This window comes from Rana temporaria, chromosome 9 (assembly GCF_905171775.1).
Source record: "Rana temporaria chromosome 9, aRanTem1.1, whole genome shotgun sequence".
Taxonomy (NCBI): domain Eukaryota; kingdom Metazoa; phylum Chordata; class Amphibia; order Anura; family Ranidae; genus Rana; species Rana temporaria.
In genome coordinates, this window is record NC_053497.1 from 15867130 (window position 1) to 15890933 (window position 23804).

Consider the following 23804-nt stretch of genomic DNA (forward strand, 5'->3'; position numbering starts at 1 on the left):
GTGCCCATCATTTCTGCCAATCAGTGCCCATTATTGCTGGCAGCGTCCACCAGTGCTGGCAATCAGTACCCATCATTGTTGCCAATCAGTGGCACCTACCAGTGCTGCAAATCAGTCCTGCCAGTCAGTGCCCATCATTGCTGCTAATCAGTGCCCACCAATGTTGCCAATCAGTCCTGCCAGTCAGTTCCCAGCCATCATTGCTACCAGTGCCCACCAGTGCTGCCAATCATTGCCCATCATTGCTGCTAATCAGTGCCCACCAATGCTGCCAACCAGTGCCCATCAGTGCTGCCAATCAGTGCCCATCATTGCTGCCAATCAGTGCCCATCATTGCTGCCAGTGCCCATCATTGCTGCCAATCAGTGCCCATTATTGCTGGCAGCCTCCACCAGTGCTGGCAATCAGTGCCCATCATTGTTGCCAGCGTCCACCAGTGCTGGCAATCAGTGCCCATCATTGCTACCAATCAGTGCCACCTACCAGTGCTGCAAATCAGTCCTGCCAGTCAGTGCCCATCATTGCTACCAGTGCCCACCAGTGCTGCCAATCAGTGTCCATCATTGCTGCAAATCAGTGTCCAATAATGCTGCCAATCAGTGCTGCCAATCAGTGCCCATCAGTGAAGGAGAAACATTAGCTGTTTGCAAAATTGTACAAGGCCCCTGTCACACGTGGCGGATCAGTAATGGATGAAAAAGCGGACATACGGTCCGCACGTGTGAAAGGGGCCTAACAAACTATGAAAAATATATTTTTTCCCCACATTTTTTGTTTGTTTAGCAAAAAATAAAATCCCCAACAGTGATTAAATATCACCAAAACAAAGCTTTATTAGTGTGGGAAAAAATGATAGAAATGTAATACGAGTACAGCACAGTGTAGCACGACTGCGCAATCGTCATTCAAAGCGTGACAGCGCTGAAAGCTGAGACTCGGCCTGGGCAGGAAGGGGGTGACGGTGCCCGGGACTGAGCGGGTTCTAATGGCAGAAACTTTTTTTTTTTAGTTTTGGATAGAGGAGAGGATTAGAACCCCTGTCAGTTTGTATTGCTGTCTGTGTCCCCATTAGGGAGATTCCCCCTCTCTGTCAGTCCTGCTTAACATTATCATTGAAAGGGAATCCCACATTTTGGGATGTCAGCAGAAAGGACAGAGAGGGATCTTCCAATGGGGACACTAGTGCTGGTGACAACAAGACATTCCCTCACTTCCTGTTTTGTCTGTAGGACAGGAAATGAGGGGAAATCTCCCCAATGGGACACAGATGGCAAATATAAAAGCTGACAGAGGTTATAACCCTCCTTTACTCTATCCAACCTACAGAGGACTCTCCTCTATGAGGTCGGGGTGTGTGGATGATATAGGGATCTCCCCGTGCACTCCGCTCCTCTCTAATTGTCTGTAGGGACTGAGCCATGTGAGGAGGGAGATATGTGAGAATGAGCCTCACTGCCCGCCCCCGTGGCTCTATGGACCGGATACAGCATGGGTGGACAGGGACTGTCCTGTTGTCTGCTGTTAATAAAGTTTGTTGATGAATAGAAGTCCGGATCCCGGAAGTTGTATAGGAGAGCCGCACATGGGAGGTGAGTGCTGTGTGTATGTATTGTGATGTGTGCAGACCGTCCTCTCCTGTACACTGACTTCTCTTCTCCTCCGTATATCCCCATCTATGACTGAAGGAGAGTCCGATCTGTGTGTAATATGGAGCGGTGTAGATGCAATGCCGGGACAGGGAGCTGATCACATATACTGTACACACTACACATGTGGGCTCAGGTTTGGGAGGAGGGAAGAAATTAAAGGCTCTCGTAGGATTTATATTCTCCCAACCCCCTACTCGCTCCAATGTCTCTGCCTCCCCATTCCTAACCCCTTCCACTTCTCTGCCCCCACCCATTCCTAACCCCTCCCACTTCTCTGCCCCACCCCCACCCATTCCTACCCCCTCCCACGTCCCCATTCCCAAACACCTCCCAGTTTCCTGCCCCCCACCCATTCCTAACCCCTTCCACTTCTCTGCCCCCCCACATTCCTAACCCCTCCCACGTCCCTGCCCCCCCATTCCTAACCCCTCCATTCCTAACCCCTCCCACTTCTCTGCCCCACCCATTCCTACCCCCTCCCACGTCCCCATTCCCAAACACCTCCCAGTTCCCTGCCCCCCACCCATTCCTAACCCCTTCAACTTCTCTGCCCACCCCACATTCCTAACCCCTCCCACGTCCCTGCCCCCACCATTCCCAAACCCCTTCCACTTCTCTGCCCCATTCCCAACCCCTCCCACGTCCCCACCCCCATTCCCAAACACCTCCCAGTTCCCTGCCCCCCACCCATTCCTAACCCATTCCACTTCTCTGCCCCCCACACACATTCCTAACCCCTTCCACTTCTCTGCCCCCCCACACACATTCCTAACCCCTTCCACTTCTCTGCCCCCCCACACACATTCCTAACCCCTTCCACTTCTCTGTCCCCCCACACACATTCCTAACCCCTTCCACTTCTCTACCCCCCCATCCCTAACCCCTCCCATGTCCCTGCCCCCACCTATTCCCAAACCCCACCCATTCCTAACCCCTTCCACTTCTCTGCCCCCCACCCATTACTAGCTCCTTCCACTTCTCTGCCCCCACCCATTACTAACCCCTCCCACTTCTCTGCCCCCACCCATTACTAACCCCTCCCACTTCTCTGCCCCACCCATTACTAACCCCTCCTACTTCTCTGCCCCCACCCATTACTAACCCCTCCCACTTCTCTGCCCCCACCCATTACTAACCCCTCCCACTTCTCTGCCCCCACCCATTACTAACCCCTTCCACTTCTCTGCCCCCCCATCTATTCCTAACCCCTCCTGGTTCCCTCCCCCCCCACCCATTCCTAACTCCTCCCAGTTGCCTGCCCCCCACCCATTCCTAACTCCTCCCAGTTGCCTGCCCCCCACCCATTCCTAACTCCTCCCAGTTGCCTGCCCCCCACCCATTCCTAACGCCTCCCAGTTGCCTGCCCCCCACCCATTCCTAACACCTCCCACTTCCCTGCCCCCACACCTATTCCTAACTCCCCCTCCCACTTCTCTGCCCCCAACCATTCCTAACCCCACCTACTTCCCTACCCCTCCCATCCCTAAACCCACCCACTTCCCTACCTCTCCCATTCATAACCCCTCCCACTTCCATACCCACCACCCATTCCTAACCACTTCCCTACCCCTTCCACTTGCATGCCGCCAACTCCTCTCTCCTCCCACTTCCAGCCCCCTACCTTCTCATCTCTCGCTTCCCTGCCCATCCTTGTTTCCTCCCATTCCCAATTCTTCTCACATCACCACCCCTACTACTCCTTTCCCACTTCCATTCCCCTCCGATTCCCAACACCTTTAACTTCCTTGCCCCTCCTACTCACTTCCCCAACCTTTCCACTTCACTCCTGCTTTCCCACTTCTCCCACTCACCCCCCTACTACCCTACCCCTCCTACCCACTCGCCTCTTGCTTCCCTGCTCATTTTACTTCCCTCCCATTCCAAACCCCTCTCGCTTCCTCACCCCTCCTACTGTCCTCCCACAGCCTCACCCCCTACTCACATGCAATCCAACCTCTTAAACTTCCCATTCCCTCTTCCCCCCCTATCCCTCTCTCTCTGTTCCCTCCTTACCCCCCCCCCCTCCCCATGCTAGTCTTTTTATTACTGTCCACATAATTGTTGGAGAGATTCTCCTCACTTCCTGTCCTTGTGACCAAACAGGAAGTAAAGAGAAGTTGCTTCAATAGACATACAGACCGCAGCATAAACCTGGCAGCAGTGCTGTGGTTGTCCATGTGGTGGCAGCACTGTCAGGAGACAGGACACCGAGTATTTTTTCCTCCTTTAGCACAGTTGCAGTATTTGCTGGATTCGATTGGGAGTGCGCTGACTGACCAGACTTTATGTCTGGAATCTTTGCTGAATTATTCTGTATTTTGTAGGTTTATTTAAACGGTATTGAAAACATCTGAAACCTGTGTGACCGCCTGAAGAAAATGACCAAAGAGCAGAAAGAACCGAAAAGTAAACCGAAGAAGGTGAAGGTGAAAAAGCCGAAAAGAGAGGCGGAGTCAGTGTGAGTAGAAGATGGGGGGGCAATGGGAGGCGGTGGGTTCCGTTTTGGGGCAGAATCACACAGGAGCAATTCGGGGCCCTTTTTATTTTTTTATTTTTTGTTGGTTTAACAGATTAAAGAGGAGTTCCACCCCCCCAAAAAAATCATGGCGGAGCTTTTTTTTTGCATGTTTCCTGAGCAGCCTATTACAAAAAAAAATTCAACACATGGGAAGGTGAAAAAAAAAAATCCGCGCTCAGACGTGCCTCCTTGTGTGGATGAGCCCTCAGACTCTTGTGCCCCAGTATTTGTGCAAAAGGGTGTCTGCAGGGCACGCGCTGTGATCACCTGAGACGCGGGTGATCACCGATCCCGACCCCTTACCACGTGGTCAGCTGACAGCTGATCAGGTGATGTAAACAAAGCTCGGTAATCGTTTTTTTATTTTTTTTCCTCGCGCTTACAGCGTGAGGAGAAAAAAGAGCCGAATACCGGCTTAGGTGCAAGGGACATTGGTCCCGAAGAGGAAGGAGGCACATCTGCCTCATGTCTGCCAATCAGTACCCCCTGCCACCTGCCAGTGTCTACAGTGCCCATGAGTGCCACCTATCAATGCCCACCATTGGTGCCAATCAGTGCCTCATCGGTGTAACCTACCAGAGCCGATCAATTCCAATCACTGCCAGCTATCAGTGCCACCTATCAATGCCGCCTTATCGGTGCCCACCAGTGCAGCCACATCAGTAAAGGAGAACATTTTTATAACAAAATATAAAAAAAAAAAATCAGTCTTTTTATTTTTTTTAACAAAAAAAAAGAAACGCAGAGGTGATCAAATACCACCAAAAGAAAGCTCTATTTATGTGAATTTTTTTAATTTGGGTACAGCGTTTTATGACCGCGCAATTGTCAATCAAAGTGCATCAGCGCTGAAAATTGGTCTGGGCAGGAGGGGGGTTTAAGTGCCCAGTAAGCAAGTGGTTAATCTCCTATCGATCAGCAAGATTTCTGGCTCCCAGCTGTCTTCTATACTGATAAAGAGCTGAGCTTAGGAGCACTCTCTTCAAAGGAAGTAAACCCTGATGGGTTTTACTTCCTCTATGTGTCCCTGCAAAGGTAAAGCATAATGGGCTACTATGCATCGCAGGTAAGCTAGGCTTACCTGTAGGTGTAACTTGTCCCCGAGGGTTTACTACAACTTTAAAGGGAGTGCTCTTAATCTCAGCTTGTATAAAATACACCTGTCCACAGAACCAATCAGATTCCAATCTCTCTACCATGGCAAAATATTGATCTCTGTAGCAGAAAATGAACAGAGATAGCAAGAAATATGTGGTATGCATACAGTAGTAATATGTAAAGAACATGGTTGCCAGCTTTGCCCATCTAGAGAGGGACATTTTTGCCCATTTTTCTTTGCAAAATAGCTCAAGTTCTGTCAGATTGGATGGAGAGCGTCTGTGAACAGCAATTTTCAAGTCTTGCCACAGATTCTCAATGGGATTTAGGTCTGGACCGTGACTGGGCCATTCTAACACATGAATATGCTTTAATCTAAACCAGGGATCTCCAAACTACAGCCCTCCAGCTGTTGCAAGAACTACAAGTCCCATGAGGCATTGTAAAACTCTGACATTCATGGGCATGACTGGGAATTGTAGTTCCTGAATAACTGGAGGGCCATAGTTTGGAGACCCCTGATCTAAATCATTCCATTGTAGCTCTGGCTGTATGTTTAGGGTCGTTGTCCTGCTGCAAGGTGAACCTCGGCCCCAGTCTCAAGTCTTTTGCAGACTCTAACAGGTTTTCTTCTAAGATTGTCCTGTTTTTGGCTCCATCCATCTTCCTATCAACTCTGACCAGCTTCCATGTCTCTGCTGAAGAAAAGCATCCCCACCACATGATGCTGCCACCACCATGTTTCACGGTGGGGATGGTGTATTCAAGGAGATTTGCAATGTTTTCCACCACACATAGGGGTTAATTTATTAAAATTGGAAAGTGCAAAATCTGTAGCAGCTGTGTATGTTAGCCAATCGGCTTCTAATTTCAGCTTGTTCAATTAGGCTTTGACAAAAACTGGACGTTGATTGGTCCCTTTGCAGAGCTGCACCAGATTTTGAACTCTCAAGTTTTAGTAAATCAACCTCCACAGAGTTTTGCTTTTAGGCCAAAAAGTTCAATTTTGGTCTCATGTGACCAGAGAACCTTCTTCCACATGTTTGCTGTGTCCCCCACGTGGCTTCTTGCAAGCTGTAGATGGGACTTATGACTTTCTTTCTTCTTGTCACTCTTCCATAAAGGTCAGATTTGTGGAGAGACCACTAATAGTTGTCCTGTGGACAGATTCTCCCACCTGAGCTGTGGATCTCTGCAGCTCCTCCAGAGTTACCATGGGCCTCTTGGTTGCTTCTCTGATGAATGCTCTCCTTGCCCGGCCCGGTCAGTTTAGGTGGACGGCCATGTCTTGGTAGGTTTGCAGTTGTGCCATACTCTTTCCATTTTCGGATGATGGATTGAACAGAAGCTCCGTGAGATGTTCAAAGCTTGGGATTATTTTTTTATAACCTAATCCTGCTTTACACTTCTCCACAACTTTATCCCTGACCTGTCTGGTGTGTTCCTTGGCGTTCATGATGCTGTTTGTTCACTAAGGTTCTTTAACAAACTTCTGAGGGCTTCACAGAACAGCTGTATTTATACTGAGATTAAATGACACACAGGTGGACTATTTTACTAGATAGGTGACTTCTGAAGGCAATTTATAATTTTCCTTCCACTTCACAATTATGTGCCACTTTGTGTTGGTCTATCACATAAAATCCCAATAAAATACATTTATGTTTTTGCTTGACAAAATGTGGGAAATGTCAAGGGGTATGAATACTTTTTCAAGGCACTGTACATATTTCCCAAGAGAAGAGGTGATTGAAGAAGTTCCTGGAGACGATGGTCCTTGATTCATACTTCCCTTCTGAATCCAACTCAACTCGACCCTGGCCTCCCAGTCATATTTATATGGCAGGGAAAATGATAGCTAAAAAAGGGTCAAAGGTTCCCAACTTCAAAATGGAAAAATAAAACGGATGTCTAATTGCATTAAAGCGGAGTTCCACCCAAAAGTTCTACTTTAACTGGTTGCCGACCAGCCGCCGCAGTTCTACGGCGGCAGGTCGGCTCTCCCATGCGCGAGAGCTCGTAGCTCTACATCGGCAGGCGAAGCGGCCACTAGGGCCGCGCGCACCCCCCTGCTCGCTCCTGACTCCCGCGCCCGGCACCCGCGATCGCTCGTTACAGAGCGAGAACCGGTAGCTGTGTGTGTACACACAGCTACCGGTCCTGTCAGGGGAAGAAATGCTGATCTTCTGTTCATACAATGTATGAACGGCGATCAGTCATTTCCCCTAGTGAGTCCACCCCCCCTACAGTTAGAACACACCCAGGGAACATACTTGACCCCTTCCCCGCCCCCTAGTGTTAACCCCTTCCCTGCCAGTGGCATTTTTATAGTAATCAATGCACTGATCGCTATAAAAATGCCAATGGTCCCAAAAATGTGTCAAGTGTCCGCCATAATGTCGCAGTACCGAAAAAAAAATCGCTGATCGCTGCCATTACTAGTAAAAAAAAAAAATATTAATAAAAATGCCATAAAACTATCCCCTATTTTGTAAACGCTATAACTTTTGCGCAAACCAATCAAACGCTTATTGCGTTTTTTTTTTTTACGAAAAATATGTAGAAGAATACGTATCGGCCTAAACTGAGGAAAAAAATATTTTTTTTATATATTTTTGGGGGATATTTATTATAGTAAAAAGTAAAAAATATTCATTTTTTTCAAAATTGTCGCTCTTTTTTGTTTATAGCGCAAAAACTAAAAACCGCAGAGGTGATCAAATACCACCAAGAGAAAGCTCTATTTGCGGGGGGGGGGGGGAAAGGACGCCAATTTTGTCAGTTAAAGCGACGCAGTGCCGAATCACAAAAAGTGCTCTTTGACCAGCAATATGGTCCGGGGGTTAAGTGGTTAAGCACTCCTCGCCCCCTTGCATGCCACATTTGGCATGTCATTTTTTTGGGGGAGTGGGGGCTTCTGTAGGAGTGGGACCTCCTGTCCCACTTCCTCCTTCCGCCCAGGGACCGCCTAGGCGACTCCTCCTCTCGCCTTAGGCGGCCCCTCCCTTTAGGCGATCGCCTGTCCATTCATAGAGCGCAGCGCGACTCGTGCATGCGCAGTGAGTGCCCAGCTGCAAAGCCGATGAATGGAGCCGCCGTCCGGAGAGGAGTGGAGCTTCGGGCGGCCGCATCGCTGGACCGTGGAGCAGGTAAGTTTCTGTTTATTAAAAGTCAGCAGCTACACTTTTTGTAGCTTCTGACTATTAATAAGCACTAAAAGGCTGGAACTCCCCTTTAAGCATTTTGTATATAGCTAGAAGTGACTCCTTATACACCACCTCAAGTATACACCAACATAAAACTATTACCAAGTTTCTTGTAAATCAATAACTAAAATGAATTATGAATATAGACCCGTACTACAGTATTTGAAACTTTTTTGTGTATTTGGGGAAATATTGTCATTTTTGCTATTGCTACATCTTGCAGGGATGAAACTAAAAGCCTGGAAGTGGCCCCCGGAGCCGAGAGTTATGTTGCTGGAGAAATTGCAGGCAGCTTGTTCTCCAAGAAATCTACCCAGAGTTCCTCAACCCTGTCCTCCCTCTTCGATACCAAGGTCTCCACTGTACAGCCGCTATATGTTCCTGTTGTGCTGGTGAGTTGTCACAATGACAAAGAAATAATCGCTCTCTAATTTTAACCCTTTCATGCCTAAGCCTATTTAAGACGTTTGGTGTATACAAGTTAAAATCCGTATTTTTGGCTTGAAAATTACTTAGAACCCCCAAACATTATATATATATATATATATATATATATATATATATATATATATATATATATATATATATATATATATATATATATATATATATATATATATATATTATATTTAGCAGAGAATCTAGAGAATAAAATGGCGATTGTTGCAATATTTTATGTCACACGGTATTTGTGCGGCGTTGTTTTAAACGCAACTTTTTGGGAAAAATTAAATTTCATGAATTAAAAAAAAATGAAAAAGTAAAGTTAGCCCAATTTTTTTGCATAATGTGAAAGATGATGTAAATAGATACCAAGCATGTCACGCTTTATAATTGCACGCACTCGTGGAATGGCAACAAACTACGGTACCTAAAAATCTCCATAGGCGACGCTTTAAACTTTTTTTTACAGTTACCAGGTTAGAGTTACAGAGGAGGTCTAGGGCTAGAACTATTGCTCTCGCTCCGACGATCGCGGCGATACCTCACATGTGTGATTTGAACTACGTTTTCATATGTGGGTGCGACTTCAGTATGCCTTTTCTTTGTTGCGCAAGCTCGCTTTTTTTTTTTTTTCTAATTTATTTTATTTTTATAATATTACATTTGCACTTCAAAGTATTCAGATCGCCAAAAACAGCGATTCTGAATACCGTGTACTTTTTTAAATTCGGCGCCATTGGCAGCCGAGAAACCCGGAAGCGACGTCATGACGTCGCTTCCGTGTTTTCAATGCGGAGACTGGATCAAAGCCGTTTATGGCTTAGTTTCAGTCTGCGCCTGGACGTTGGAGGCGCCGATTCGAGGATCGGGCCTCTTGGTGGGACGGGAGGCCCGGTCAGAGCGGCGGGAGAGGGGGATGTCCTCCGGCATAACAACCAAGTGGCTTTTAGCTGCATCGGTTGTTATGTCTGGATAGCCGATCGCCGGCTCTAAACAACGGTACTGGGATGATGCCTGCAGCTGCAGGCTTCATCCCGGTATAACCCCCGAAAGCCGAGGACGCATATATGCGTACGCTCGGCATGAAAGGGTTAATGGTCGGTTTATTTTAACAGTGAGGGACAGAATAACAACAAAAATATCCAGAAAAACGCATTTCAGAAAAGTTATGAATTGATGAGTGAAATAAATATTTGACCCTTTCACAAACTATGACTAAGTATTTGGTGGAGAATCCCTTGTTGGCAATCACAGAGGTCAGACGTTTCTTGTAGTTGGCCTCCAGGTTCTCACACATCTCAGGAGGCATTTTGTCCTCTTTGGAGATCCTCTCCGAGTCATTAAGGTTTCCAGGCTGACGTTTGGCAACTCGAACCTTCAGCTCCCTCCACATATTTTCTATGGGATAACACTTTTTAAGTCAGCTCTGGAAGGTTTTACCCCCTTTTACCAGGCCAATTTTTTTTTTTTTTTAACCGGGATTGTGGCGGACAAATCTGACACTTATAGCCAGATCCAGAGAGGTTTACGCCGGCGTATCAGTAGATACGCCGTCGTTACTCTGAATCTGCACCGTCGTTCATTTAAGTGTATTCTCTAATTGAGATACACTTAAATGTAGCTAAGATACGACCTCCTGCGCCGTCGTATCTTAGCTGACTATTTACGCCGGCCACTAGGGGCGTGTACGCTGATTTATGCCTAGAATGCGTAAATCAGCGAGATACGCCTATTCACGAACGTACGCTTGCCCGTCGCAGTAAAGATACGCCGTTTACGTAAGGCGTTTTCAGGCGTAAAGTTAGTCCAACAAAAAGCTGGCCTAGCCAATGTTAAGTATGGACGTCGGTCCCGCGTCGAATTTTGCAATTTTTACGTCGTTTGCGTAAGTCGTCCGTGAATGGGGCTGGGCGTAATTTACGTTCACGTCGAAACCAATAAGTCTTTGCGGCGTAATTTGGAGCATGCGCACTGGCATATGTCCACGGACACCGTTCGTAAAAAAAAAAGTCAATCACGTCGGGTCACGATTCATTTGCATAAAACACGCCCACCTCTTCACAATTTGAATTAGGCACGCTTAGGCCAGCAAATTTACGCTACGCCGCCGTAACTTAGGACGCAAGTGCTTTGTGAATACAGCACTTGCCTCTCTAACTTACGGCGGCGTAGCATAAATACGATACGCTATGCCGGCTCAAACATATGCCGCCCTACGTGAATCTAGCTATTAGTGACACTTTGGGGGACCAGTGACCTCAATAGTGATTAGTGCTAAAAAAAAAATTGCACTGTCAATGTATAAATGACACTGTCAGGGGAGAGGGGTTAACACCAGGGGCAATCAAAGGGGTTAACTGTGTTCCCTATGAGTGGTTTCTTACTGTGTGGGCGAGGGATGCACTGGAGGAAGAGAGAGATCTGTGTTCCTGATTAGCAGGAGTCACAGATGACTCTCTTCCTCTCTAACAGACTGACTGTCTGCCTTGAGAGGTAGAAGGTCATTCTGTCTCTCCAGTGAGCAATCACGGGGGTGGCTGGTGGTCTGACCACCTGCGGCCATCACACCCGCTGATTGGCTCCTGCTGTGTGCAATCGGGTACGTGATTTTGCGCTTAAAGGGGTTATAAACCCTTGTGTTTTTTCACCTTAAGGGCCCTTTCACACGGAGCGGATCAGTAATGATCCGCTCCGTGTGTCCGCAAAGCTCAGCGGGGATCCTCCGTAAAATCCCCGCTGAGCCGGCAGCTGACAGGTCGGTCCCCGCACACTGTGCAGGGACCGCCCTGTGTTTCCTCCGCTCTCCCCTATGGGGGATCGGATGAACACGGCCCGTCTGTCCATGTTCATCCGATCCGGCAGACAGAAGAAAAATAGGATTTCTTCCGTCTGCAAATGCGGATCTTTGCGGAGGCGGACAAATTACGGGTGTCAACGGATGTTCATTCGCTGACACCCGTAATCACATAGGGACCCATGTATGTCCCGTTTTCATCCGCAAACGGACGGATGAAAATGCGGACATAAGGTCTGTATGTGTGAAAGGGCCCTAATGCATCCCGCTGGCAGTCCTGATTTCGGCCGCGATTACAGACACACCTGTGTAGGTTTCTGCATAGACGTCAATGTAAATTGCGACTCGAAGTCGCAAAAAGTAGTACAGAAACTACTTTTTGAAATCGGTGCAACGCCGCAGCGATTGGGACGGTGTCATTGCCGGCAAATGCCGCCGATTTTAAATGCCAAGTGTGAATCAGGGGGTCATTTTGGCCACTAAATATAGTTGACAATACAGAAATGAATCTCTTAGAATAAGGGATATTTCGTTTAACTTGCACAAATGTTTGACATTCGTACAACAAATGTATCCTAAAAGAGTTGGGCCACCAAAAATATTTATAAAAATGTGGGAGGGGGACCGTAAAAGCCAAATCTTCCAACCGTTTGATTGTTTGGTCCGATCTTTTAATGATTTCATCCTTTTGAATTGCTTCCACAGACAAAAACAAAAAGAAAACTTCCTGAAACAGAAGACACAAAAGAGAAAACAGCATCGGCCTCTCATCCGACGCTGGAGAAAGAAACTAAAAAGCCTAAGAAGGAGTTGACCGTAGCAGAAAAGAAACTAGCAAACAGGTATTACCAATTCAGATTATTGGAAGCAGGTCGGGGCAACATCCAGTGATGACATGTAATACAAAAACAAAAATCACTATTGTCTGCTTGTTGTGTTTTTGGGTTCAGTGTCTGGGTAAGAAAGCATTGTGGGCTTTCCATTAGAACAGGGGTCTCCAAACGTTCTAAACAAAGGGCCGGATTACTGTCCTCCAGACTCTAAGGGGGCCGGACTGTGGCCATCAGGTGTACAAAATCCCCCATCATTGGTGTCATTGGACCCCATTATTGGTGTCATTGGGAGGAATTCTGCCCCGTCACTGGGAGGAATTCTGCCCCGTCACTGGGAGGAATTCTGCCCCGTCACTGGGAGGAATTCTGCCCCGTCACTGGGAGGAATTCTGCCCCGTCACTGGGAGGAATTCTGCCCCGTCACTGGGAGGAATTCTGCCCCGTCATTGGTGCCAATGAATAAAAAAGCACCCCAAGGGCCAGATAAAATCAAGCGAAGGGCCGCAGTTTGGAGACCACTGCATTAGAACATGATTGTTACTGATTGTGATTTAATTGTGGCCCCTCCCCAACCAGGTTATCATATATTTGCTGGAAATTGTTTACATATGTATGTATGTAGCACAGCCCCCTAGAGGGCTGCTTGGATTTACCTGCTCATCTGCACCGCCATGACCTGATGAACATTCCAACCCACCTGACACTCTGGGTTCAGAAATCTTTGCACCACCTTAAAGGGGCTGTATAGGTAAAAAAATGTTTCCCTAAATAGCTTCCTTTACCTTAGTGCAGTCCTCCTTCACTTACCTCATCCTTCCATTTTGCTTTTAAATGTCCTTATTTCTTCCGAGAAATCCTCACTTCCTGTTCTTCTGTCTGTAACTACACATCGTCCTGACACTCCTGCTCGCCCCCTCAAGAGGCTTTCTCCACACCAGGGAGAAAGCCTCGCATTACTGTGTGGAGTTACAGACAGAAGAACAGGAAGTGAGGATTTCTCAGAAGAAATAAGGACATTTAAAAGCAAAATGGAAGGATGAGGTAAGTGAAGGAGGACTGCACTAAGGTTAAAGGAAGCTATTTAGGGGAAACATTTTTTACCTTTACAACCCCTTTAAAGCAATAAGTCAGACAACAGCGCCAACTCGGCAAAGGAATTCCTTGGAAACGCAAGCTAAATATTTGCAGGTAAAATAGTCTAGTAAATACACATGTACAGTGGGGTTTTGCTTGCACCTGGAAGGATAAACAAAGTTAGATGGTTATACTGACAAATGTCTAAAGGGGGAAACCTCGACCAGCCTATAAACCTTCAACCCTAACGAGAGGTCAGACTTGATGGCAATGGTATAAGGACCCTTATAGCAATAATGACAGCAATGTCCCCGTTTCAGATCTGATGGTCTTCACTGGCATGTAGGAGCTCATTAACCACTTAAGGACCAGCCCATGTACATATACGTCCACAATATGGCACGTACAGGCACATGGGCGTATGGGTACGTCCTCGCCTATTAGCGGGTGGGGGGTCCGATCGGGACCCCCCCCGCTACATGCGGAGGTCGGGTCCGCTCGGGGAGCGATCCGGGACCACGGCGCGGCTATTTGTTTATAGCCGCTCCGTCGCGATCGCTCCCCGGAGCTGAAGAACGAGGAGAGCCGTGTGTAAACACGGCTTCCCCGTCCTTCACTATGGCGGCGCATCGATCGCGTCATTCCCTTTATAGGGAAGACACGATCGATGACGTCATTCCTACAGCCACACCCCCAAACAGTTGTAAACACATACTAGGTGCACCCTAACTCCTACAGCGCCCCCTGTGGTTAACTCCCAAACTGCAACTGTCATTTTCACAATAAAGAATGCAATTTAAATGCACTTTTTGCTGTGAAAATGACAATGGTCCCAAAAATGTGTCAAAATTGTCCGAAGTGTCTGACATAATGTCGCAGTCACGAAAAAAATTGCTGATCGCCGCCATTAGTAGTAAAAAAATAAATAAAAATAAAAATGCAATAAAACTATCCCCTATTTTGTAAACACTATAAATTTTGCGCAAACCAATCGATAAACGCTTATTGCGATTTTTTTTACTAAAAATAGGTAGAAGAATACGTATCGGCCTAAACTGAGGAAAAAAAATGTTTTTATATATGTTTTTGGGGGATATTTATTACAGCAAAAAGTAAAAAATATTGCTTTTTTTTTCAAAATTGTCGCTCTATTTTTGTTTATAGCGCAAAAACTAAAAACCGCAGATGTGATCAAATACCACCAAAAGAAAGCTCTATTTGTGGGGAAAAAAGGACGCCAATTTTGTTTGGGAGCCACGTCGCACGACCGCGCAATTGTCTGTTAAAGCGACGCAGTCCCGAACTGTAAAAACCCCTTGGGTCTTTAGGCTGCATATTGGTCCGGGGCTTAAGTGGTTAATTATATCCAGTAAGGTGTAATGGCAAGCAATAGGATTTCTTAAAGTGGAAGTAACTAAAGATGTCTATGCACAGTGTTTAAGATGGGTTCAGTAAAGTATTCCCAAGGTATAGATGTCTGTGCAAAGTGTCCCAGTGAAGCCATCATAAATGATTTGTAAAGGCGGGCAATTGTCCTCTCAGCAACGACCAGGCCGATCTGAGGCCCTCTGGACAGTAGCCCCTGTAGCGTCATCCACCGGTTCAATGTCTCGATGCAGAGCTTGAAAAACACAGGTTGGCAGGTGACCGAAGTGGTGCTGGATGGATGTCCGCCGAACAGCAAGCGGTGCTAGGCCCCTCTCATCCGGGTTGGAATGTTGTACATCGCGTGGTAGGCCGCGACCTCTCGCTCTCCATGCACAAAGAAGTTTGTCCCGCGCCGTTACTTTATAATGGTAGTCCATACTGTTATTGGACCCACGGGGTCATCCAGCTGCAGTGTGTCCCTCTCTGCAGTTCACTGCACCTGTCCATCCTGGGGGCACTATTCAGCCTGCTAAAGGGACAAAGGTCCAGAACTCGGGGGGGGTCTTCTGCATTCCAGACCTTTTTGTTCCTGAATGTACAGGGCCCTAAACGCCCATACCGTGCAGTACAGCCCTGTCAGCCATTTACTTTGACAGCCTGCCTGCAGTGGGGCTAAAGCACGGCACCTGTCCATCCCAGGCGCACTAGAACGCCGGGAGAGTCTCGCTGCAGTTGAACGGCCTTGTGTGCAAAGGGCCCTAAAGTTTCCATAAAGTTTGGAACCCTTAGATAATTCATTGCCTTTCGGTGGATTATGTTCACTCTCTATTGACTATTTAAAGTGGTCATAAACGCTTACATGTACCCAGTGAAGTGACTGGCCTCATGTGACACACAGAGATGAAACAAATCCTTCTACATAAGTTGTGCCTGTTTATCTGCAGTCATGTGTCATGTATATCTTTTGTAAAACTCAGAAATTAAAGATTTTTTCAGAGCTGATTTGAAGGGAGTGGATCCTTCACACTGCACACAGAAACGGAGCCAAGTCTGTCAATCAGACTGTGTGCTGGAGTTCCCCCCCCTGTCACCATTTTTCTCTTGGTGTCAGGTAGGGAATCATCCGATTTATTGGCAGCCGATATTTATTTACCTTTTAAGAAGTATCGGTCGAAAAGCTAACCGATATTGCTTCAAGGAGTTTTACTGCAGGCATCACCCCGGTACCGTTCTTTAGAGCGGACGGTCGGGTTTATTGTAATAACAACCGATACGGCTCAGCAGCCACTCGGCTGTCATTACAAGCAACGAGAGGGGACATTCCGACGCTCGCCCGGGCTCTCCTGCCCCACCGGAAGTCCCAAGCAATCAGCCGGCACGCTTGCTTGTAGACCCGAACAAATCCGATGCTTAGTTCGGGTCTCGGATCTAGTAATCCGGAAGTGATGTCTTCACTACCCGGATTACTGGCCTCTTAAAGGTGCCAGTTTTAAAAAATAAAGTATTAAAAAAAACGCAGATCTTGACGTTCTGAATACTTTGAAGTGAAGAGGAGGGGTTTGGGGTCTTGTAGACCCCCCCCGATCCCTCCATAAAGAGTACCTGTCACTGACTATTACTGTCACAAGGGATGTTTACATTCCTTGTGACAGCAATAACAGTGATAAAAAAACAAAACAGTATAATGTACAAAATATTGACTATCGGCAGGAGAGGTGGGCAAAATATCGGTATTGGCGGCGAAATACGATATTGATCAATCCCTGGTGTCAGGAGTGATTCATGCTGAGAGCAGATGAATGAAGCAACAGACAGAAATGACACTTGGTGCTCTGAATTGAGACAAGTACCCACAATAGAGGGATATGCTTTGTTCATATTTCATGTTTGAAGTTTACAACCACTTTAACTAGCAACTCCTCCTATCATTGTATTCAGCTATTGTTTTATAACTTATAAGACGTCATTAAAAAAATATGTAATAAAATTAAATTGCACTTCTTCCACATCCCTGATGGTGTCTCTTATTGCAGGGAAAGCTCTCTGGCAAATGCAGACGAAGATGAAATAGCAAAGGCTCAAGCGAAGAAGGGCAAGAAGAGCACAGACGACGAGGAGCTGCCCCTGTACATCAAGAGGAGACAAATCAAGTCGGAAGAGAAGGTGAAAAACAAGAGAACCATCTTTATCGGGAACCTGCCTGTGTCCTGCACTAAACAGGTAACATACCATATACAATGTAACTCTATACTAATGCTCGTTAAGTAGGGTTGTCCCAATACCGATACTAGTATGGGTACCGAGCATTTGCCTGAGTACTTCTACTCGGGCAAATGCTCCGATGCTTCACCCGATACCTCGGCAGTCAGGGTGATCAGTGCTGTGGGAGAGTTACAAGCACTGATCACCCTGCATAGAAGTCTGACAGCCGGACCTTTCTCTCTCGCCCCCCACCCCACCTCCCACTTTCAGCGGTGATCGGTGCTTCTCAACCACACACGATCACTGCTGACTGTCCCCTATCCTCCTCCAAGTCCCCCTCTCTTTTCTCTGTGTTCCCCTCTCTTTTTTTCTTCTCTGTGTCCCCCTCTCTTTTCTCTGTGTCCCCCTCTCTTTTCTCTGTGTCCCCCTCTCTTTTCTCTGTGTCCCCCTCTCTTTTCTCTGTGTCCCCCTCTCTTTTCTCTGTGTCCCCCTCTCTTTTCTCTGTGTCCCCCTCTCTTTTTTTTTTTCGTGTCCCCCCTCCTCTTTTTTTTTTTTTCTCTGTGTCCCCCTCCTCTCTCGTTTTTTCTCTGTGCCCCCCCCCCCTCTCGTTTTTTCCCTGTGCCCCCCCCCCTCTCTCTTTTTTTCTCTGTGTCCCCCCCCCCCTTTCTTTTTTTCTCTGTGCCCCCCCTCTCTTCTCCCCCTCCGTGCTGCCATCCCCCTCGATCTGTCAGGATGGAGAGCGGAGGTAGGAGCCGGTAAACCCGGCTCCTTAGTTTTCTGAATGGACAGTGATCACTTTCTCTGTCCATTCACATAACTGAAACATTGTAACCTCCCATGATTACGATGTCTCAGTTAATGAATACAACCCAAGCACATATTGAGAGGATAAAAGGGTGGGGGAAGGCCCCCATGCTCCTCCCCGTTGCTCACACATCTATCTACTCCAGTCTCGCCAAACATCCAAAATATCAAACCATCTTCTCCATATTTTTTCAAATTTCCCTAAACAGCCTCTATATAAAAAAGTGTATTTTCCTTAGTTAGGGTTTCCCTTACTTGCATTTTCCATTCTGCTACTGTAGGTGGAAATGGTAATGACCACTTTTGTGCTATGAGCTTACAAGCCTGGAATAGACTTCTATTTATTGATACCGTGTTTCCCCCCCTGGAATTCTTGATTCATCCAGGATACCCCCCCCCCCCCCCGGCTCTATAGACAGCCCACCAATAGCGATGGAGTTTAGGACATCTCCATAGCATGTGTATTAAATTAGCGGGTCTCCCTTTACATCTGGGGCATTGGTCTGTGTCTCTACGTTCTGCTTTAACTTTCATACTGACCGCTTTTGTTTCAGATGCTGAAGGCTTGCTTTAAGGACTTTGGCGAGATTGAATCCATGAGGTTCCGCTCCTTGGTAAGTGTTCGATCATTTAAATTAAAATTCTCACAGACTGATATTCAGATCGGCTTTTTTATAACGATTATATTTTTAGATGTCCTTTCTAAGAAAACTCATTCTGCAATAGATCAGACTGACTTACCAGTGTGGTGAGCGGTGACTCTGACCTTTGCTCTCTTAACCACTTAACGACCGCCGCATGTATATGTACGTCCACAGAATGGCACGTACAGGCAGATGGGCGTACATGTACATCCCTGCCCTTCCGCGGGTCAGATCGGGACCCCCCCCCCCCCCCCCCCGGTACATGCGGCGGTTGGAAATCGTCTGGAAGCGATCCAAGATGAGGGCGCGGCTATTCGTTTCTAGCCACCCCCTCGCCATCGCTCCCCGGAGCTGAAGAACGGGGAGAGCCCTATGTAAACACGGCTTCACTGTGGCGGCTGCATCGATCGTGTCATCCCTTTTATAGGGAGACACGATCGATGACGTTAGACCTACAGCCACACCCCCCTACAGTTGTAAACGCACACTAGGTGAAACATAACTCCTTCAGCGCCCCCTGTGGTTAACTCCCAAACTGCAACTGTCATTTTCACAATAAACAATGCAATTTAAATGCATTTTTTGCTGTGAAAATGACAATGGTCCCAAAAATGTGTCAAAATTGTCCGATGTGTCCGCCATAATGTCGCGGTCACGAAAAAAACGCTGATTGCCGCCATTAGTAGTAAAAAAAAAAAATTAATAAAAATGCAATAAAACTATCCCCTATTTTATAAACGCTATAAATTTTGCGCGAAACAATCGATAAACGCTTATTGCGTTTTTTTTGTTTTTGTTTTTTTTTTAACAAAAATAGGTAGAAGAATACGTATCAGCCTAAACTGAGGAAAACATTTTTTTTATATATTTTTGGGGATATTTTATTATAGCAAAAAATAAAAAATATAGATTTTTTTTTCAAAATTGTCGCTCTATTTTTGTTTATAGCGCAAAAAATAAAAACCGCAGAGGTGATCAAATACCACCAAAAGAAAGCTCTATTTGTGGGGAAAAAAAGGACGTCAATTTTGTTTGGGAGCCACGTCGCACGACCGCGCAATTGTCTGTTAAAGAGACGCAGTGCCGAATCGCAAAACCTGGCCTGGGCCTTTAGCTGCATTTTGGTCCGGGAGTTAAGTGGTTAAAGAGCTATGTGTTCTGAATAATCCTTCCAGGGGTGTTGGGGTGCCTAGTCCCCCTCTGTGTGCCTTTGTTATGACAGGAGTATCCCATCAGGTACTGCAGCTTTTCAGGAGCCTGAGGATAGAAGTCGCCACCTGCTGGACTGTTTTTTTCCTGATTTTATTTTATGCAGGGTGCATTTTATCTGGCAACAGTCGTTGTAAAGCTGAACTTCAGGAAAAAGATAAAAAAAATCCCTTGCAGTGGGGTTTCCTTTGCACGGTGGGGGGTCCCTTTGCTCATTGATGTCTAGGGTACCCATAACAAAGACTTTTACTATATCTGATCCCTCACTGCAGCATACTCCATCCACAACGTCCTGCAGCCTCTTCTCCTTGACACTCCATTGGTCGCAGACACTGTGACATCATCAAGTACAATGCAGTACCCTTACCCTTGCATTGTATGGGAAGGATACTGAAGGATTGCCAACAACCTGGAGCTTCAGGGTGAAGATTTGAGATCTATTTGAGGTAGGTAAAGGTGCTTGTTATGGGTGCCCTAGAGACATAAATGGGGTTTTAACCCTTGCTGTGCAGGGGGAACCACCATTGTAGAGTTTTTTGTTTTGTCCCCTGAAGTTCAGCTTTAAAGCAGACCTAAAGTTTAAATTTAAAGTGGAGTTTCAATCCCAATTTTTTTTTTCATTATTGTGCTCATTAGACCTAAAAAAGGGAAAAAAAAAATGTCTTTACTCATCTGGAAATGCCTGTTGCTATGCAGTCCCACGAAATCTGCCTTTGGAATCACCTAGGATCCTGACATCATCTCCCTCTAATGCTCCTGGGAAATGTGTGTCATCATTTCCCAGGATGCAGTGCGCTACCCAATTATCACTCCCCATCCAAGACTTGATGTAAATGCTTGTGGGCTTCACAATGCCCACAAGAAAAATGACAACGGTGTGGACATAGTTTTATAAACTATCTTTTTTTAATAACTATGCGGAGCGGCGGCGGATTGTAAAATAGTAAGTGACCGGATTTATATTATAAAAACGCAGGATGAAAGGACATACATTAAAAAAATGCTAATTGTGGTTGGAACCCCCGCTTTAAGAATGCCACCCCGTCCCTTTGCTGATGCCAATTAAAAATTAGTTCTAAAATACATATTTTTCCAGATGAGGTCTCTCTAGATCAGGGGTGTCCAGCTCCATTTCATTGCAGGCCGCATCAACATTATGGTTGCCCTCAAAGGGCCAGCTCACCTTACCCCCCCCCCCCCTTTCATCCAATGTCAAGAGCTCCCTTTCATCGTCGTGCACACCCCCTTACCTTGTACTGCTGCTGGGAAGCAGAAAGTGCAAGGTCTGGAGGAGGACTGGAGAGGGTTTACTGAATGCGGACACCAGGGAAGGTGAAGATGAGGGGGTGCTGTCGCTGCAAAGAGAGGTGCTGCCGAGATGGGGGGGGGGACAGATGATTCTCTGTTCCTGCATGGAGAAATGCAGGATTTGGTAGAGGATTTCGTCCTTCCTGCTGCTGACTGATGAGGCAAGAGGGGTCCCAGTGCTGCAGGAGAGGTGCTTGGGCCACCTGCTAAGGCACAGGCAGCCAGTCGGTGCCTCTGCCAGACATAGAACCTTCCCTGAATGTGCGCAAAGAACTGCATGTGTCAGGTAAGCGGGAAGCTACAGAGAGGCCACCTCAGCAAATGGGTATTTCAGGGCTTTTAATTAAAAAAAAAATGTTTTTAACATGAGCAGAATGGTCAATGCTCATTCTTGCCTCTTTGGTGCACCTGGGAATGGTTTTAGTGTCCTCAGATTGCTTGTGAAAACAAAGAGGAGTGCTAGAAGCAGCTGTAAGGGTTCCTATGCAGAACCCCCACCCCAAAAAGAAAAGGGGGGGTGGCAGGGTCCAGACAGAACAGGTAACTGCACTCTGCACAGAAGATGAAGCCCCTAGTTGGCAGAAGAACCCTTAAAGGAGCTTGTTTGTCCTGTGACCATATGGTGGGGATCCACCCACAACCGTGGACCGGGGACCTGGCTCAGCCTCTCAGCGGGTGGTGGGGCGGCAGAGAAAAGTGCCGGTGACTTCTCACGGAGCACTGAGAACCGAGCGAACAGCAGTGCTTGATCGCTCAGTTCTCAGCCTTAGTGCCAGCAGGGGACCGCTACTGCATCCACCTATGTATGTATGAGTCTAAAAAAAAAAATCCTCAACTTTTCTCTTTGATAGGCAATTGAGGCTGCAATTGATGGGCACAGTGAGGCTGCAATAGATGATTTTTATTTTTTCAGTTTGTTTGCGCCCCCCAAAAAAAATTTGAGCACCAGCCGCCACTGTCTGCATTATAGCTTCTAACTTCAGCTTATTCAAATAATCTTTGACAATAAAACCTGGAAGCTGATTGATTTCTATGCAGAGCTGCACCAGATTTTGCACTCTCCACTTTTAGTAAATCTCCCTCAAAGTCTCTCGTGCTGTAAATGATTCACAGCTGTTCAGCACTCTGTCTATTAAAGGGGTTGTAAAGGTAAACGTTTTTTCACCTTAATGCATTCTATGCATTAAGGTGAAAAAACATCTGCGGATTAGAGGCCCCCCGAACCCCCCCCCCCCCTTTACTTACCTGACCCCTCAAAAATTCTGTGCCGTGAACGTGCAGGCTTCTCGGCCGTCTTCCCGGCTCATTCATTGGTTGATTGAAAGCAGCGCAGCCATTGACTCACGCTGCTGTCAATCACATCCAATGACGCAGCGTGGCAGAGTGATACAGGCAGTATCACGGGAGAGCGCCCGCAAGAACTCCACACCATGCAAGCTTGCTCGCGTGAAGGTGTTAAGTCCTTGCGAGGGGGAGCCAAGACAGCCGCCGAGGGACCCCAGAAGACCAGGTTCGGGGCCACTCTGTGCAAAACAAGCTGCACAGTGGAGGTAAGTATAAAGCCCCATACACACTATCAGTTTTCCTGATGGTTTTCTCTTCAGGTTTACCAAAACCATCTAATATGAGGTCAAACCTTAAGCGTTTCAATTTGTATGCAATCAGGCAGGTCCCTGTACTACATGGTTTTGGTAAACCTGAAGAGAAAACCAGCAGGAAAACTGATAGTGTGCTTCACATGTAAATAAAAAGTATTAATGCGCTAATATCAACCCTTGCTGCTATACAGTGACCAGCGTGTAAAAAGATGCAATGATACCAAATATCACACAAATAGCGAAGAGGTACCAAAAAATGACGACAGTGCAAAATAAAAGTGAACAGTGCCAGAAACACAATAAACGGCAAGAAAAAACAATTCACAGTTCGTGCTTTTTAGACTGAATCAATGGTGGGAAATCCTATGATACGCTGGGTCCTTCCCAGCACTTCCTGTCACAGTCTGGGGCTGACACTTGTTGCTTCAGAGAGGCACAGCTCATGAGGGGGGAAAAAAGAAAGAGAGGAAGCTCATGGTACAGTATTGTAACAAGGAAAGGGCGAACAAGGACTACACGATGTGTTTGCACTCACGAAACCCTGGACAGAATAGACCTAAAACAGCCTCTGATGCCACTCAGCGCAACTAACTCCTCATACGGATTCAATTCAGGATTCGACTCCGTCGAATGCATCACTCAGGCTCCTCCCCCACGCGTTACGTCACTCGTCACGTGAATTAGTCATGGGTTGCCACGTGACACAAACAGCTGAGCTTTTATCTTGCCAGCTGTATGTCGAAAAGATAAGTATAACATGTTTGTTTTAAAAAAAAAAAAAAAACATTTAACTTTAGTGACCATTTAATTTTTGTTTCTGCTCTGTCTAGGCTCGGGCTGATGCCTCCCTCTCCAAAAAAGTTGCAACTATCCAGTAAGTTGATATATATATTTTGTTTTCCTTCTTCTTTAGCCACAAAAGTTAAGGCCCGGTTTACACCAGAACACGGTGCAGGAAAATAGAGGAAAACGTAAAAAAAATAAACCCAGTGCAGCCACCACATCTAGTGACTGGTGCAATATATTATATTTTTTAGTTGGTTTAGATACAGGC

General features: G+C 46.6%; 1 protein-coding gene across 1 annotated transcript in view; it reads left to right on the top strand.

The window, feature by feature from the left end:
- Positions 1 to 1485: 1485 nt before the first annotated feature.
- RBM34 (RNA binding motif protein 34) overlaps positions 1486 to 23804 on the top strand; it is a 30169-nt gene continuing 7850 nt past the window's right edge. The window contains exons 1-7 of the mRNA XM_040322859.1: positions 1486 to 1590; positions 3975 to 4108; positions 8696 to 8864; positions 12416 to 12552; positions 17019 to 17205; positions 18546 to 18605; positions 23581 to 23624. Of these exons, the coding sequence (XP_040178793.1) occupies positions 4029 to 4108; positions 8696 to 8864; positions 12416 to 12552; positions 17019 to 17205; positions 18546 to 18605; positions 23581 to 23624 (677 nt within the window). The 5' untranslated portion in view covers positions 1486 to 1590; positions 3975 to 4028. The remainder of the gene's footprint in view (positions 1591 to 3974; positions 4109 to 8695; positions 8865 to 12415; positions 12553 to 17018; positions 17206 to 18545; positions 18606 to 23580; positions 23625 to 23804) is intronic.